At 35.6% G+C, this 17,971-nt stretch overlaps 1 protein-coding gene across 2 annotated transcripts in view; it reads left to right on the forward strand.

Annotated features, from left to right (window-relative positions):
- Window positions 1–17,971, forward strand: part of USP32 (ubiquitin specific peptidase 32) — a 204,501-nt gene that overhangs the window by 144,810 nt on the left and 41,720 nt on the right. For both annotated transcript variants that reach the window (XM_061390239.1, XM_061390240.1), the window contains exons 8-13: window positions 2,624–2,739; window positions 3,270–3,332; window positions 4,625–4,708; window positions 10,041–10,102; window positions 13,250–13,352; window positions 17,219–17,414. In XM_061390239.1, coding sequence (XP_061246223.1) covers window positions 2,624–2,739; window positions 3,270–3,332; window positions 4,625–4,708; window positions 10,041–10,102; window positions 13,250–13,352; window positions 17,219–17,414 — 624 coding nt within the window. The remainder of the gene's footprint in view (window positions 1–2,623; window positions 2,740–3,269; window positions 3,333–4,624; window positions 4,709–10,040; window positions 10,103–13,249; window positions 13,353–17,218; window positions 17,415–17,971) is intronic.

Raw genomic sequence — 17,971 nt, forward strand, 5'->3', positions numbered from 1 at the left:
AAGCACTTAGAAAATATTTTCTGGTAGTCTATATAGAAAATTTTGTATCTTACATGACTTGAATTATAGTTTATTTTCTGTCACTTCTATACATTAATATTTTATTAACAAAATGAAATTTATGATCAAAACACAATTTTATTAAATACTAAAAGTCTTTTAAACCTACTAAAAATGTTATGCCATAATTTATAAGCATTAGTATATTGCTTTAATAAATCTTAACCATATTTGAGAAAATGTAAGTTTACATTTAATTGGAATCTAATTCTAATATATTTACAAAAGTCATTATCTCTCTGTCTTTCAAAAATACAGTTTCACAAATGTTGCCTATTTTGGCTATGCTACTTGTTAGATTTCTTTTTTCTTCTTTGATATGGTATACTATTATTCCAGTGTGATTTTATGATAGATTATTTGTTTCCATTAAAGTTCAAATACTAAATAAAGAGACTGACATCTTTGCTTCTCAGTTGAGGTTTATTATTGCCTTAAAATTTTTTAAAAATTGTTTTTTGCTAGTGCAAGTTAATAAGCTAGAGTGATTCATTTGATGTTAATTAGCAAATGTTAGTATTTCTAATTGTTCAGTTCAGTCGCTCAGTTGTGTCCGACTCTTTGCAACCCCATGAATGGCAGCACACTGGGCCTCCCTGTCCATCACCAACTCCCGGAATTTACCCAAACTCATGTCTATCGAGTTGGTGATGCCATCCAGCCATCTCATCCTCTGTCATCCCCTTCTCCTCCTGTCCCAAATCCCTCCCAGCATCAGGGTCTTTTCCAATGAGTCAACTCTTCGCATGAGGTGGCCAAAGTATTGGAGTTTGAGCTTCAGCATCAGTCCTTCCAATGAATACCCAGGACTGATCTCCTTCAGGATGGACTGGTTGGATCTCCTTGCAGTCCAAGGGACTCTCAAGAGTCTTTTCCAACACCACAGTTCAAAAACATCAATTCTTCAGTGCTCAGCTTTCTTCACAGTCCAACTCTTTCTAATTGTTAGCCTGTTGTAGATAAACAAAAAACTGAAGAGTTGAACTTGTTCCTTGGCAAAAAAAAAAAAAAAAAATAGTTGAGTGTACCTTTAATTACACTGGAGAGGGAAAATCTTTGTATGGTTATCTCTCAGTATCAGCTGGGACCCCTCTAGGACACCAAAATCCATGAATACTCAATTTCTTATATAAAATGGCATAGTGTTTGCATATAAACTACGTATATATTCTTATGTACTTTAAATCATCTCTAGGTTACTTATAATACCTAATGCAATGTAAATAGTTGTAAATACAATGTAGATGCTGTATAAATAGTTGCCAGTGTGTGGCAAATTCAAGTTTTACTCTTGGAAACTTCCTGAAGATTTTTTTAAAATTTTTATATATTTTTGTTTTGTGGTTGAATCTGGGAACGTGGAACCCCTTGGTATGGAGGGCCAAATGTACCAGCTTGTGTTGATTCTTAATATAGATGGAATATTTTCAGCATTGTGAGAATCAATTCTGAAATGATCAGTTTAAAATATTGAAAATTAAAGGCTTGAATTACCACCTCAAAATCTGCAAGATAATGTATAGTAACTTTCAGCTCAGTTCAGTTGCTCAGTCGTGTCCAACTCTTTGCTACCCCATGAATTGCAGCACACCAGGCGGCCCTGTCCATCACCAACTCCCAGAGTTCACTCAGACTCACATCTATCGAGTCGGTGATGCCATCCAGCCATTTCATCCTCTGTCATCCCCTTCTCCTCCTGCCCCCAATCCCTCCCAGCATCAGAGTCTTCTCCAATGAGTCAACTCTTTGCATGAGGTGGCCAGAGTATTGGAGTTTCAGCTTTAGCATCAGTCCTTCCAAAGAACACCCAGGACTGATCTCCTTTAGAATGGACTGGTTGGATCTCCTTGCAGCCCAAGGGACTCTCAAAAGTCTTCTCCAACATCACAGTTTAAAAGCATCAATTCTTTGGCGCTCAGCTTTCTTTATAGTCCAACTCTACATCCATACATGACTACTGGAAAAACCATAGCCTTGACCAGACAGACCTTTGTTGGCAAAGTAATGTCTCTGCTTTTCAATATGCTGTCTAGGTTGGTCGTAACTTTTCTTCCAAGGAGTAAGCATCTTTTAATTTCATGGCTCCAGTCACCATCTGCAGTGATTTTGGAGCCCAAAAAAATAAAGTCTGACACTGTTTCCAGTTTCCCCATCTATCTCCCATGCAGTGATGGGACCAGATGCCATGATCTTAGTTTTCTGAATGTTGAGCTTTAAGCCAACTTTTTCACTCTCCTCTTTCACTTTCATCAAGAGGCTTTTTACTGTAGTAAATTGGATCTTATTAATATTTTTCAGTTTTTAAGGAATTTAGCTCTAGATTTAGAGCAGGATAAGGTTCTCCAGCCTGGCTAATGATTTGGAGAGAGAGACTTAGAAATGTGTGCAGGAAGCCCTACAAGTTCAGAGGACTTCCATGACATAGTCTGCTCCAGATGAAAATTTAATCCAGAATGTACTTGCTTGAGAAACTTCGTAATTTTACTAGGGCAGCTTCTAGTAATATGTATTGTACTTCAAAGTATAAAATTGATTTCCCTCCAAAAGAGTTTCTTTTGTTTAGTTTGTTTCAAGGTGTTTGATGTTGACCGTGATGGAGTTCTCTCCAGGGTTGAGCTGAGAAACATGGTTCTTGCACTATTAGAGGTCTGGAAGGACAACCGCACTGATGATATACCGGTAAATTCTGCTTGTATATACATTTTGGTGCATGTAAACTTCACACCAACAGGAAAATGCAGTGAATAAAATTTTTAAAGAGATCAAGAATAAAGGATTTGCTTTGACTTCTAGTTGCTATATTATGCTACTCAAAATATCTGTAGTTAAAAGTACAAAATTGGGAAGAGAATTTGCCTTAGAAAATTTAATAAACTGAATGTATTGTAAATATTTGACCAAAATATATACTTTTGTTATTGTTTGGTCACTAAGTTGTGTTTGACTCTTTTGCAACCTTGTGGACTGTAGCCTGGCTAGGCTCCTGTGTCCATAGGATTTCCCAGGCACCAATACTGGAGTGGGTTGTCATTTCCTTCTCCATAGGATCTTCCCAACCAAGGGATTGAACCCATGTCTTCTGCATTGGCAGGCAGGTTCTTTACCTCTGAGCCACCAGGGAAGCCCAACATCATATACTTAGTCACTGACTAATAAAAATGATAATCTGCTTTTTTTCTAATTACTTTTTTGGGTTTCTGTTTTTACAGGAATTACACATGGATCTATGTGACATTGTAGAAGGCATATTGAATGCACATGACACCACAAAGGTGAGTGCACCTGAGACTGACTTCTTTCTAAAAATACCTCATACTTTGAATTGGTATATGTAGCTGGTATATATATTTAAATCTCTTGTACGTTATCTCAACCAAGTGCTTATTTGGACCAGTGGTTACAGTCCCTCCAAGCTGTCTCTAAAGACAGCCCATTCCGTATTTCCAATTTTAGTATATGTGCTGTCGAAGCAAGCAAAGCCTATTCCACCTTTAAACAACTCCGCTGAAGTGTTACATACATAAAAACATTTATATTTTATAAGGTAGGCATGTTATAAAAATTAAGTAAACACAGCCCATGCCATCTACAGTTTATAATCTGTATTTCTCCCATTTTAATAAGTTATAGAAAGGCTAACCTTGTACTGAGCAAAGGAAATGCTGGTAAAATGAAAACACATTGTATGATTCCATTTATATGAAGTTTGAGAATAGAGACAAAACCAGCAAATGGTAATAGGTGTTACAACAGTGGTTTTGCAGATGAGTGATTCAACTGGGAAGGGCCATAAGGAGATAATGGAAATGATTATCTTAATCTGGATACATACATTGTTTTACAAAATTTCTAAAGTAATACTGGTAAAGGTCTCTTCTGAGTTCTTTAATAGCATCCAGAATAACCATGTAATAGAAATAAGCGTGTACTTTACAAATAATAAATTCTTGAACTTAGTTTGACAACATTTATTAGTTAGGGATATTATAATAGGTTTTCTCCTGTAGCTTGCTGTGATTTTCATACAGAATGTATGAAAAATGTAATTTTTAGTACACTTTGAAACCAAAAAAGAGTAACATTAAATTATATTTTAGGGAAATGTAGTATAGATACTCATTTTTTATTTTTATTAAGTTCTTTTCAATCTCTAAGAACTCTGATGAAGTTGCTAGATATTTCTAAGAAGGGGGTCTTAGAAAATTGTTAGGATTTTATAAACACTTCGACCACTTGAGTTTGTATTTGCGTCAACCTGGGGCCTTTTGTAGGTTCCATAGGTAATGTATGAACCAGAAGATAATGTGAGTTATTTCCCAGGTGTTGTTGAAAGAAGAAGATGGTTGGTGATAAATTATCCTCATTGCCATTGACTACTTTAACGAAAACTTTTAAACTTATCCTGGCTGGCCTATTTCTCAGATGAACAGATAGCACCTGCCTTAAATTGTTGGATTTCTTTCAGACAAATAATCATTAGAAGTTTAATAAACCAGATTTTACTCAAATGAAAAATGAGGGCATTCTTAATATGAGGTCTTTTAAAATACTGTTTCTCTTTCAGATGGGTCATCTTACTCTAGAAGACTATCAAATCTGGAGTGTGAAAAATGTTCTTGCCAATGAATTTTTGAATCTACTTTTCCAGGTATGTTTAAGGTAAATGACAAGTACAGAGGGCAGTGATACCAGTAGTTCTTCATCTTTTCCATTACGTAGTAGTTACTGCCATCTAAGCTACAAAACCATATATTGTAAAAAAAACTACATTATCCTGTATACTACCTGAAAGATGGTGAGATAAAGCATGAGTGCCTACTGAAGTTTCTCAAAGTCATGAGAAGTTAGGAGAGTGGAATATAGCTGATTATGTTTATCTTAAAACTCAAGACAGAGCAGAATGTAGACACAGAGAATAATTCAAATTGTGAAAGCCATTATAATTGCTATTTTTCTTCAAAGACCCCTCCTAATAAGGCCGTGGAATAGAGATGGTTCACAAATAGGCACCTGTAAATTTTTCACAAAATATTCAATCTTTCCAGTTAAGAGATTATCTTAGATGCAAAGTTATTTCTTTTTTTTTCTAATTCTTTATAAGGTCCAAAAAAGATCAAAGGAGAAGGAAGAAAGAATAGCTGCTAGGAATGAGCAGCCAGATTTGAACTGTTTTCCCAGTTAAAATAGATCTCTTGCTCCCATTTAAAAAATAGTTTATGGTTTCCATTTTTCATAGTTTTTCATAAATACGTAAGTTGACTTAATAGTGATATTTTAGATTCTCCTTATTTTCCTTTCCTTGTAAAAGCACCCCTGTGAAAGTGAGAAAAGTTTGGTATCTTTGTCTTTATCATGATCTTCCATTATAAATAAAGAGGTCTATGACATAACTGTTAGAATAAATGGAAATTGAACTCTTCCTAGTGGATAATTACTAACTAATGTATATTTAAAGCATATGCAATCTGATACGCTTATAATAGCCATTTAAATCATTCAGCTACTCCACTATCAGTTTTCAACAGGAATTTAAGTTGATGGCTTTGGAAAATAAAAAATGTACAAAAGTAATACAAATCACTACTGTAAACAGAAATGACTTACTTGATAATATGAAAATTGATGAGCTCTTTTTTTAATCTCACTTAAAATAGTATTCTCAAATTTTAAGTCATAATTAATTATATAAACATTTCGACCACTTGAGTTTGTATTTGCGTCATCCTGTAGTTCTCAGGCAGCAAAGCATTTTGAATTTTTGTATTGCCTTGACTATTTTCTCATGCTTATCAGGGACTTGCTGTGAAAGTATTTTCCTGTGACTCTAATTTATAAATAAACGAATGCTTGAGATTTGTTTCTGTATGTCAGTGTTTCCAGCATTATATTAAACAGTTGAAAGATTTTTTCATTGAGTACCCATTTACCCATCATCTACCTTTTACTGTGCTCACTTTATCCCATATTTAGACATGCTTTTAAAACTTTACGTTCACTTAATATATGTGTAAACAGATTGCCCTGAGTTATCCCCATGGATCCAGTCTAATCACACTAATCCTTAGAAGTGGAAAACTTTTCCCAGCTATGGTCAGAGAAAAAGAGATGGCATTGGGAGCAGGGCTAGAGAGGTGCAGATCTGCTAGCTTTGAAGGTAGAGAAAGAGCCATGAGCATAGAATTGTGGGTGAATTTTAGACACTGGAAAACGGAAGGAAGCATATTCTTCCTTTGACCTCCAGAAAGGAATACCACCCTGTTGCCATCTTGATTTTAGCCTGGAGAGATCTCTACCTTACTTTTGACCTGCATAACTGTAAAATAATAAATTTGTGTTGTTTTAAGCTATACATTTTGTGATAATTTATTACAACAGTAATAAAAACCCAGTACAGAGGGAGATAACCCATATTTATTGATTGGAAGGCTCAATGTGTTAAAGGTATCAGTTCCCCTTCAGTTGACTTAAAGATTTGTGCACTCAAAATCAGAATCCCCAGAAGCTCGTTTTTGTCACTGAGATTTTATAGAACATGACCAGAGGATTCTAAGTACACAGAAAAGTACAAGGGTCAAAAATATAGCAAAGAAGAAATTCAGGACAATGGATTTATATTACCAGATATTAGAACTTTTTATAAAATAGCAACAGTGTTACAACAATGTGAAGTCTGCGTAAAGTTAGATCAACCAATGGAACAACATTGAGTGTTCTTACACAGACCTACGTAGGTGTGATCACTTGATTTATAACAAAGAAGACATTGCATTGCGGATGAGAAGGGGTGGTCTTTTCAGTAAGTGGTACTGGATTAATTAGTATTCCTGTGGGAAAAACTATGCATCATTATTCATCCCATTACATGAAAAATAATTTTAGACCCTGTTACACAAAGTGAAGTAAGTCAGAGAAAAACAAATATTGTATATTAACGCATATATATGGAATCTAGAAAAACAGCACTGATGAACCTGTTTGCAGGGAAGCAATAGACATGCAGATGTAGAGAACAGAACTGTGCCACAGCAAGGGAAGGAGAGGGTAGAATGAATTGAGAAAGTAACATTGACATATATACACTGTCAGGTATAAAATAGATGGCTGGTAGGAGGCTGCGGTAGAGCACAGGGAGCCCAGCCTGGTACTCTGTGATGACCTATAAGGGTGGGATGGGAGCGGGAAGGGAGGCTTAGGATGGAAGGGCTGTGTGTATAATTATGACTGATTTGGGCTTCCCTGGTGGCTCAGACAGTGAAGAATCTGCCTGCAACGCAGGAGACCCAGGTTCGATCCCTGAGTCAAAAAGATTCCCTGGAGAAGGGAATGGCTACCCACTCCAGTATTCTTGCCTGGAGAATTCCATGGACAGAGGAGCCTGGCGGGCTACAGTCTGTGGGGCTGCAAAGAGTCAGACACAACTGAGCAACTAATGTGGCTGGTTCACACTGTTGTACAGTGGAGGCCAGTGCAGCATTGTAAAGCAGTTATCCTGCAGTTAAAAATAAACAAATTTTTTAAAAGTAATTTTAGGTAGATTATAAATCTTAATAAATTTAGAAAGTAAAGAATAAATAAAGTGTCTAGAAAATAACATAGATATTGAATGACTTTGAGGTTGCAAAGAGTTCTTAAACAGCGCAGAGCACGCCAAGCACAAAAAAAGTTTTAAGTTGGACTTCAGTAAAATTAAGAATTCTTTTTTTCAAGAGATGCCATTAAGAAAATAATAAGAATTTATTTGCTTTACTTGTGTCCAGCAAAAGACTTATGTATAGAGCATGTGTGTGCTAGTCGCTTGGTCATGTTCAACTCTTTTTGACCCCCTGCACTGTAGTCCGCCAGGTTCCTCTGTCCATGGAACTCTCCAGACAAGAATACTGGAGTGGGTTACCATGCCCTTCTCCAGGGGAATCTTCCTGACCCAGGGATCAAACCAATGTCTATTACATCCCCTGCATTGGCAGGCATGTTCTTTATCACTAGTGCCGCCTGGGAAGCCCATCTAGGGCATACAAAGAACAAAAATCAATGGGAAACAAGGCAGAAGCTTAATATTAAAATGTACAAAAAACTTGAATGGGTGCTTCACAAAAGAGAATATCCAAATAGCTAACAATTATGAAAAGGGGCTAACTTCTTTAGTCATAATGAAAATACATATTAAAATTGTACTTGGAATACCATTAGACATCCACTAGAATGGTTAGCCTTGAAGTGATAATGAAGCATTGTTGAAGATAAGGAAGTGTAACTTTCACATTGCCAGAAGGAATATAAATTCTGACAAGTATTGGCTGTTTTTATATATACTCTATAGAAACTTGTATATCTGAACACCAAAAGACGTAGAATAAGTTCTTCTAATCTCTTCTTATTACAGCCCCAAACAGAAAATGACCTAACTTTACCTGTAAACAATAAATACATAAAAGTTAATGGTGATACTTGCATACACATGGTTTAGTTTAAAGCAATAAAAATAAATATATTACTGCTACATACAACCACATCAAGGAATCTTACACAATATGGAATGGAAAATACTGGACCAGAAAAGCAAACAAAAAGCAATCCATGGTGTGGAATTCAGGGTAGTGAATACATGAAAGGGTACTTAGTGTCTGGGAAGGAACTCAAAGTGGAACTTTGGGGTAGGTAGCAATGTTCTGTTTCTTGACTAGATGAAGGTCGTGTGAAACTAACACAACATTATAAATCAACTATACTTCAATTTAAAAACCTTTAAAAAGTATTGTCTCAACAATAAAACAATGAACTATTGATAAATGGATGAGTCTCATAAACCTAATTTATGTTACTGTTAAGTAAATTTTACCTCAAAAGGTAAACAAAATTATAAACAGGCAGGCTGATATATTTACAGGGAGCTGTACTAATGTCTATAACTTACTTTGAAATACATGCAACAATTAAGATGGATTAATAGATGAATTGAGGGATGGATAGATGAAGTATAATGTTAATGTCAGAATTAGGTAATGAGTATGAGGTGTTCAGTGTAAATTTGTTTCAACTTTTCTGTATTTTTGAAATTTTTCATGATAAAATGGTGGGGGGTGGGGAATAACTTCTTTTATAATGATTTAGAGAAGGCAAATAAATTGAGGAGAAAATGAGCCTTAAAAAGCATACTTAGAACTTCCGTGGTGGTCCAGTGGTTAAGAATCTGCCTGCCAATGCAGGAGATGCAGGTTCGCTCCCTGGCCTGGGAAGATTCCACATGCTGTGGAGCAGCTAAGCTGTGGGCCACCGCTGCTGTTTCTGCGTGCCACAACTACTGAAGCCCGCTCACCCCAGAGGCCATGCCCCGCAACAAGAAAAGTCTCACCCACAGTGAGAAGCCTGTGCGCTGCAAAAGAGAGTCGCCCTCGCTCACCGCAGCTAGAAAAAGCCCGGGCAGCACCAAAGACCGGGCATACCAAAAATTTTTTTTAAAAATTCTTTTTTTTTTTAAAGCATATTTAGCGCTAGTAGCATTAATGTTCTTCTTAGAGCTGTTTAAGTTAAAATGCTACCTTTATCCTTCATTTCCAGTATCCTTTTCGTCTCCCCTTTACCTTTCTACCCAAGTGCCGTAGTATGCTCTTCAGATTTCAGGAAAGAAGATAATATTCTCTGTGTGAGATAATTAAGGTATATAGTATTAATGAAACATTCTAAAAAGTAGTTTTTTCCTTCCTTTCTTTCTCCTTTTCTTCCTTTCTCTCTCTCTCTCTCTCTTTTTCCCTCCTATCACAGAGATTTGGAAATTGCTTCCATTGAAATGATTTATTTCTTTAAAAAAAACACACAAACTTTAAAGTTCAGATTTGCTCAAGTGGATCATTGGTAATTCATCAGCCAAAAGCTATTGCTAGTTTAGGTTCCCGTCTAGAAGTGGATCTTATATAGAGAATGTGAAATATTATATGGTCCAGTCATTGGCACCAATGAAGTTTAATTTACCATTTTATTTCTAGGTATGTCACATAGTTCTGGGGTTAAGACCAGCTACTCCAGAAGAGGAAGGACAAATTATTAGGTAAGTTTATAGATACAGTCTGTGTATATTTTCATTAAATAGTTAAAATTTCTGACATCTGAAATATATTGTTACTGTGATGACTTGGTATATTGTATGTGTTCTGAAAGAATTCCCCCCTCTAAGTTAATTAAGGCACCCATCACCATCATATATCTTATAATGAAAATTTGTACCTTTTTACCAGTCTCTCTCCCAGCTCCTGGCAGCCTCTTTTCTATTCTGTTTCTGAATTCAACTTTTTTTTGGATACCATGCAGTATTTGTCTTTCTCTGTCCGGCTTATTTCATTTAGAATAATACCCTCAAGCTTCCTCTGTGTGTTTTTGTAAAGACATGATTTCCTATTTTGAAAGGCTGAATAAAATTCCATTTTATATATTCATAAACAGCACATTTTCTTCATCTTTTCATCCACTTTTGGACACTTGGATTGTTTCCATGCCTTGGCTATTGTGAGTAATGTTGCAGTGAATGTGAGAGTAGAGCTGTCTCTTCAAGCTGATGAAACGATCCATATCAAGACACATTACCATTAGGTTGTCAAAACCCAGAGACAGAGCTTTTAAAGCAGTAGCAGCATTAAGATACCTGTGTGTATCCTTCATAAAATTTAAATCGCTGAAAGAAAAAGAACACTGTAGCCAAGAATTCTATATCCCGAAAAAATATTTCTTCAAGAGTGATTTGGATTTTGAAATGAATTCTTATATAGAACAGAAGCAGTAGAAGAAAGAATAGGTAAATTTGGCTTCATGTAAATTAAAAACTTGTTCTTCAAAGGGCATTGTCAAGAAACTGAAAAGAAAATCTACGGACTGAGACATAATATTTGTAAATCATAGATCTGACAAGAATCAAATAACTAGAATATATAAAGAACTCCTACAACTCATCAACCAAAATATAACTCAATTTTAAAACGGGCAAGGGACTTCAATGCACATTTCTCCAGAGATGATTTACACAAATGATATACACGTGGTTGTCCAGCAGTTGAAAAGATGCTCAAAATCGTTTGTCATTAGGAAAATGCAACTCAAAACCACATGAAATTCCACTTTGTACCTACTAGGATGTTTGTGATTTTGATGTAGAGAATTTGGGATTCTCATTGCGTCACTGGTAGAGTTTGTAAAATGGTGTAACTGCTATAGAAAACAAGTTAGTATTTCCTCAAAATTGCAATTATCACATAACTCAGTAATTCCCTTCTAGGTATTTATCTAAAAAATTGAAAATAGACACTAAAATGCTTGTACCCAGATCTTCCTGTTAGCACTGTTCACAATAGCCATAAGGTGGGAATAGCCCAAGTATCAACCAGTAAGGTGAATGGATAAACAAAATGTATATATATGCCATGAAATATCACTCAGCCATAAAAAGAAATGATGTACTGATACATGATATGACATGGATGAACCTCGCAAATGAAAGAAGCTAGACAACAAGAGGTGACGTATTATACAATTCCATTTGTATGAAATATCCAAAAGAGGTAAAACTAAACTATCAGTACAGAAAGCAGATTGGTGATTGTTAAGGGCTAGGGGAAAGGAGTAACAGAAAATAACTGCTTAGCTGTGGTGTATGAAATTGTTTTGGAAAAGTTCGCATAACATAAAATTAACCATTGTAAAGCATATATAATATTCAGTGGCATTTAGTACAATCAGAATGTGCAGAGACCACCTTATGTTATATGAATTTCTTCTCAATAAGAATAGTGTTTTTAAAAATCACATTGTGACACCACTTCACACTCACTAGATGTGTAATAGAAAAGACAGACAATAACAAGTGTTAGTGAGAATGTGGAGCAACTACAACCCTCATACAATAATGATGGGGAAGTTAAATGGTACAGCTGCTTTGGAAAACAGTTTGCCAGTTGCAGATTATCAGGTATTAGGTAGATAAGCAAAACATACACCAACACCCTGTGGAAAATTACTCAGTAATAATAAAAAAAAAAAACACAAAGTAATAGTATCTGCTCCAACACAGATGAACTTCAAAAACATTATGCTAAGTAAAAGAGGTCCGATGCAGGAGACCATAACATTCCATTTATTTATTTAATTCCCTTGCCCATTTTAAAATTGTGAAATGTTCAGAAATGGCAATCCACTTCAGTATTCTCGCCCAGGAAATCCCATGGACAGAGGAGCCTGACTGGTACAGTCCATGGGGTCCCAAAAGAGTCGGACAGGATTTAACAACTATACAACAATATATCTAATATAGAAAGAACTCTTAAAAATCAAAGTTAAAAAAATACCCCCAAAAAATGTGTAGAAAAAAAGGACAAAAGACATGAATAAACAATTCACAAAAAAGCTATATAATGGCCCATCGTCATATGAAAGAATCAAATTGACTTTATAATAAGAGAAGTACAAACCAAAGCTACCCTGAGACATCATTTGTCTCTTTTGCACATTGACAAAAAATAATTTTGACAAGCCACTCTGATGGCAGTACTGGGAGAACAGGCATTGTTAAACCCTGCTATCAGGAGTGTGTGACTCAGACAATAAAGAATCCACTTGCAATCCAAGAGATCTGAGTTAGATCCCTGGGAAGATCCCCTAGAGAAGGGAACGGCTATCCACTCCCATTATTTTTACCTGTAGAATTCCATGGATAGAGGAGCCTGGTGTGGGCCACAGTCCATGGGGTCACAGAGAGTCAGGCATAACTGTGTGACTTTTTAAGAAATAGAAAATAAACTAGTGGTGTCATGAGGCTGAGGGCAGTAATTTGACTAAAAAAAATGACTAAAAATAAAGCATAAGATGTCTTCTGGGGGTATCTGAAATAATCTAAAATTGGATTGTGGTAATGGTTGCACATGTCTGTAAATTTACCAAAATCATTGAGTTCTAGACTCAATTCAGATAACTTGTATGTTATTAAATTATTCCTCAGTGAAGCTGTTTTTGAAACATCAGTTGGAGGCTTAATAGTGGTATTATGACTCCTGAAATTGGCTTATCAGTGTTTCACTAATTTAATATGTGGCCATTTCCCAAGTATATCTGTTTCACGCTTTTCCTTTGAAAAGTTTCTAATGATAACTTGTGAGTGTATGGTCATCTGTTTTACACACCATTTGATGTACTGAATTTCTTTTGTATGTAGAGGATGGTTAGAACGAGAAAGCAGGTATGGTCTGCAACCAGGACACAATTGGTTTATCATCTCTATGCAGTGGTGGCAGCAGTGGAAAGAATATGTCAAATATGTAAGTAAGATTCCTATTTATCTACATTTAAAATAAGATTTTTAGCTCCATCAGACTTTGTGTGACTACTGGACAGTAATAAAATGCTCCAACCTAGAAAAAGATTTAAAGGTGAAAGAAATGATGCTTGCTAAGGACCAACCTGCTTTTCTAAAAAGCAAGTTCCAGAGCAAGTAATAGATTCACTAAGAAATCAAGTACTATATACTTAGTATTTATAGCACATTATGAAAACAAAAGTGTGAGACTGTAATTCTCACTTGGACAGTGGTTAGCAATTCTGATTGCATAGCAGAATCACATAGAAAGCTTAAAAAAAAACATTCCTGAGCAAATAAATTTATAAAGCATAATTGGAGAAAGGGATTTAATTAATTTAAATAAGTCATTTTTATATAATGAAAATTTTCTTTTGAAATCTAATTTAAATGAAATGCATTTTGCTGTCAGAAAAGCTGTGAGAAGATCAATATATCTTTAATGATTTGCCAAGAGGTCTACAAACTGAAGTCCAAACATATGATTAATAATTTAAATACTCAGGCCTAATTCACAGGCCATAGGTCAGTGTGATTCTATTGTTCTGTTGTCCATACAGTTATGACTTATTTAGTTAATAGTTGAATTTAAAATACTAATGGCTCCAAATCCATACTTAATGTAGTTGCCAGTTTTTAATCATTTGTATACTGTGGTCACCATTTTTTTGCCATATAATTTCCATACTATTATTTTCTTAGTTATATAAATAACTTTATCATTTTTATGTAAATATATCTTAATATATCTTATTTTAAATCTTATTTATATCACTATCTTAAATAGAAAATCAGTGTCACATTCCAGAAGTAGAAGATCAAAATAAAAATAAATTTAATGGAAGTAAAGTATATTAAATTCCAAGTAGTATTGCCTTTTGAAGACTGATACTGAGGCCTGTTCTCTGTTAAAAAGAGAAATTATCAAGTATTAGATGGGCATATCAAGTATTCAGTTAGCACATTAACACCAAACTGAGATCCTTTCCTCAAAATAATCAAAGGACTGGAAGAGAATTGAATAGGGAATAATTTTTTCACTGTGAAGTAGAGTTATTTAAAACCCAACATAATCTGCTACCTTTCATATATTTTAAGAAAGTTAATAATTAATAGAAGATACTAACATTTGGATCTGTAATAAAGACTATGAATCTGTGTCCTTCTGAATTATTTGAAGTTTTAACAATAAAGCTATTTAACTTTTTTTAGTTCAATAGAGTTAATTGGTATGTAGAAAGAAATCTGGGTTTTATTCTCATTCTTCTTGCCACTCTTTTGATTAAATCACTGTAATTTCTTCAGAACTAGCTTTTGAAGAATCTACATATTAATAGTTTTCACCTGGCTTACAGAGGTTAAAGCGTCTGCCTCCAATGTGGGAAACCCGGGTTCGATTCCTGGCTTGGGAAGATCCCCTGGAGAAGGAAATGGCAACCCACTCCAGTATTCTTGCTTGAAGAATCCCATGGACAGAGGAGCTTGGTAGGCTACAGTCCACGGGGTCGCAAAGAGTCGGACACGACCAAGTGACTTCACTTTCACCTGGCTTACAGATCAAAGAGGCAAAAAACATCTAATAAAATATTGATAAAATGTCTCCTTGTTTTGGCTAAAATTAGGGCTTCCCTTGTGGCTCAGATGATAAAGCATCTGCCTGCAATGCGGGAGACCTGGGTTCAGTCCCTGGGTCGGGAAGATCCCCTGGAGAAGGAAATGGCAACCCACTCCAGTACTCTTGCCTGGAAAATTCCACGCACAGAGGAGCCTGGTAGGCTACAGTCCATGGGATTGCAAAGAGTCAGACACAACCGAGCAACTTCACAGGGATGCTATAATTGTATAAAAAGAATCTAAAGCTTCCACTGTGCTATTGCTATGCTGTGACTTGGAGTTTCATTCAGTTAGTTACTTTCTAAGTGGTGCCTTCAAGCCCTCCATCTGGATATTCATCAGTTTCATCTACTAAAATTTATGTTGCTGTTTACTGAATACCACTTTACTTCCTCTAGCCATGCTGTCTGTCTCCTCAGATGCCTCTGGGACCTTTTTCTACTGGTTAGCACCTTTAGTCTTTACCTTCACTTAAAAATATCCTGATCTTTTAAAAGGACTCACAGATACATATTCTCATAGCACCTTCCTTTCTGCTTCTCCTCAATCTTAGTTCTCTCTGTTTTTCTGTGTGTTTTTTGTTCACTGATTTTTTTTTTTTTTTCCTCACAAATAAGCTTAGTAGAAAATAGTTCTATGCAAGCTGCCTCTGCTTCTAGGGCTCTGTGTGTGTTTTCAGTCACTCATACGTGCCTGACTTTTTCTGACCCCATGTACTGCATGTAGTCAGCCAGGCTCCTCTTCCATGGAATTTTTCAGGCAAGGATACTGGAGTGGGTTGCCATTTTCCTCCTCCAGGGCATCTTCCCAACCGACAGAGGGATTGAATCTGCATCTCCTGCGTTGGCAGGCAGATTCTTTACCACTAGTGCCACCTGGGAAGCTGCCTCTCCTGATTTTTCTCTGGTCATCCAGACTCAGTATCCTTCCTAGATTCTTCTGCCACCAATCCTATAAATACTGTTCTCTCCTTATTCTACATATGCCATATTCTTGTGTTTCCAGAAATCTATATAGTCCCCAATCTATATCTCATCTCATACTCTGTCCTGAGCAATAGACTCAAATGTCCACAGAATCTCAAACCAGAGTAAGCTCATTCCCAAAACAATCCCATTCACTTATACACCTTATCTGATGAAGATGTCAACTCCCATCTAGTCGTCTAAGTCAGCATCTCATGTTCTACTTTGGAATTATCTGTGCCCTTCTTTCATACACAATTAATTGCCACTTTTTTTTTTTTTCCTCCTGAATCCATGCTCTCTCTCCATCTCCTTATTTCTGGTTCTAGCTTTATGGTTGAGTATCTCAGCATCTCCTGCCTAAATTATTATAGAAGTCTTCTAACTTGTGTCTCAGTTTTCACTTTCTACCTGCTTTTTGCACACTATAGAGTTATTTTTAAAACAAAAACTGGATTATACTATCCCCTATTTAGAAGCCTCTCACAGAAAAATCCTGTCAATATAATGTCAAGTGAAAGAAAAAGAAGCAATATGCTGTATTTAAAATGTGTTTTCTGACAACAACCAGAAGGATAGTTTATATTTACTAAATGCCAGGCATTTTACATGTGTCACTCATGTAATCTTCATATAACTCTGAGATACTAATATCCTAGTTTTTACCTATAAAGAAACTGAGGCTTGTAAGTTTATTTTATGAAAGGCTGCATAGCTGGTAGGTCAGTACCCTGCCCTTAATTCTAACCATATCCCCTACATTTATTTTTTATAGATATGTGTATATGTTCAGTCACAAAAAATAAAGGAAACACATCAAAATGTCAACTATAGTTAATGCTAAGTGATGGAATCTGAGTACTTGTGATGTTTAGTTTCTTCATGTTTTTCTGTATTTCCTATAATAACAATGTAATCTTTAATAATAAAAGAATAAATACTATTTAGCTTTTTAATATTGATAAAAACCTTCCATGATTTTCAACTTTGAGCAGAATAAAGTCTAAATTACTTTATGTGGTACAGGGTCGCTTCAGTCTGTTCCCCTTCTACCTTACCAGTTTTACTTATATACACTATTCTTCTTTGAAGAAATTAAAACTCAGTTATACATCCAAATGTTTTAAGTGCCATAGCCAGCCACAGGAGAATTAGAAACAGTAGACAGTTGGGGGATTCATTTTTGAAGGCTGCATAATTGTCAGATTATTGAATTTTACCTCTTAATTTCTGACTTCATGGTTTTTAGGATGCCAGCCCTGTGGTGATTGAGCCATCATCTGTGCTGAATGGAGGAAAATACTCATTTGGAACAACAGTACATCCTATAGAGCAGAGTGAAGATAGAATTGGAGGAGGCAGCCCAAGTTACATGAACACCACCGAAGAAAAATTTTCAGACAACGTTTCTAGTGCATCTGAAGCCTCAGAAACTGCTGGCAGTGGTCAGTACAACTTATTTTCCATGAGGTTTAGGCAGGGTCATTTCTTAAAGTGGTACAGTTTGTCAGAGAGTATGCTTGGTGGGATATGGGCATCAGGCTTCCATTCACAGAAACAGGTTTTGAATGAAATAGTCAATTAACAGATTCTTGAATATATTAGTAGCTTTACAAAGATGAACTCTTGTATATTATACATCATTAATCTCTCAATTTGAAAATATTTTCACAGTTTTCATTGATGAGGTCAATCTTTCCATATTGTTATTAAATCATTTTGTCAATAAATTTAGATTAGAGAAGCCATTTTTGAAGAAAATCTAAATTTTTATCTCCAGAACTCTAACCATAGCGCACCTTCATTGGATCAAATGCATCCTCATATTAGATTCAGACATTCCAGGCTGGAATTTGGGAGTTATTTTGTCAACATATTTAGAAAGAATTGATAATGTTGCCCATAATCCCTTTTGGTTGTTGATACCTACCTAAAACTTAGTAGTTTTACACTTATCTGGAAGGCACTTTGCTATATTTTGGCCCAAATGAATTTAGTTGAT

The sequence above is a fragment of the Bos javanicus genome, chromosome 19 (assembly GCF_032452875.1).
Source record: "Bos javanicus breed banteng chromosome 19, ARS-OSU_banteng_1.0, whole genome shotgun sequence".
In the NCBI taxonomy this organism is placed as follows: domain Eukaryota; kingdom Metazoa; phylum Chordata; class Mammalia; order Artiodactyla; family Bovidae; genus Bos; species Bos javanicus.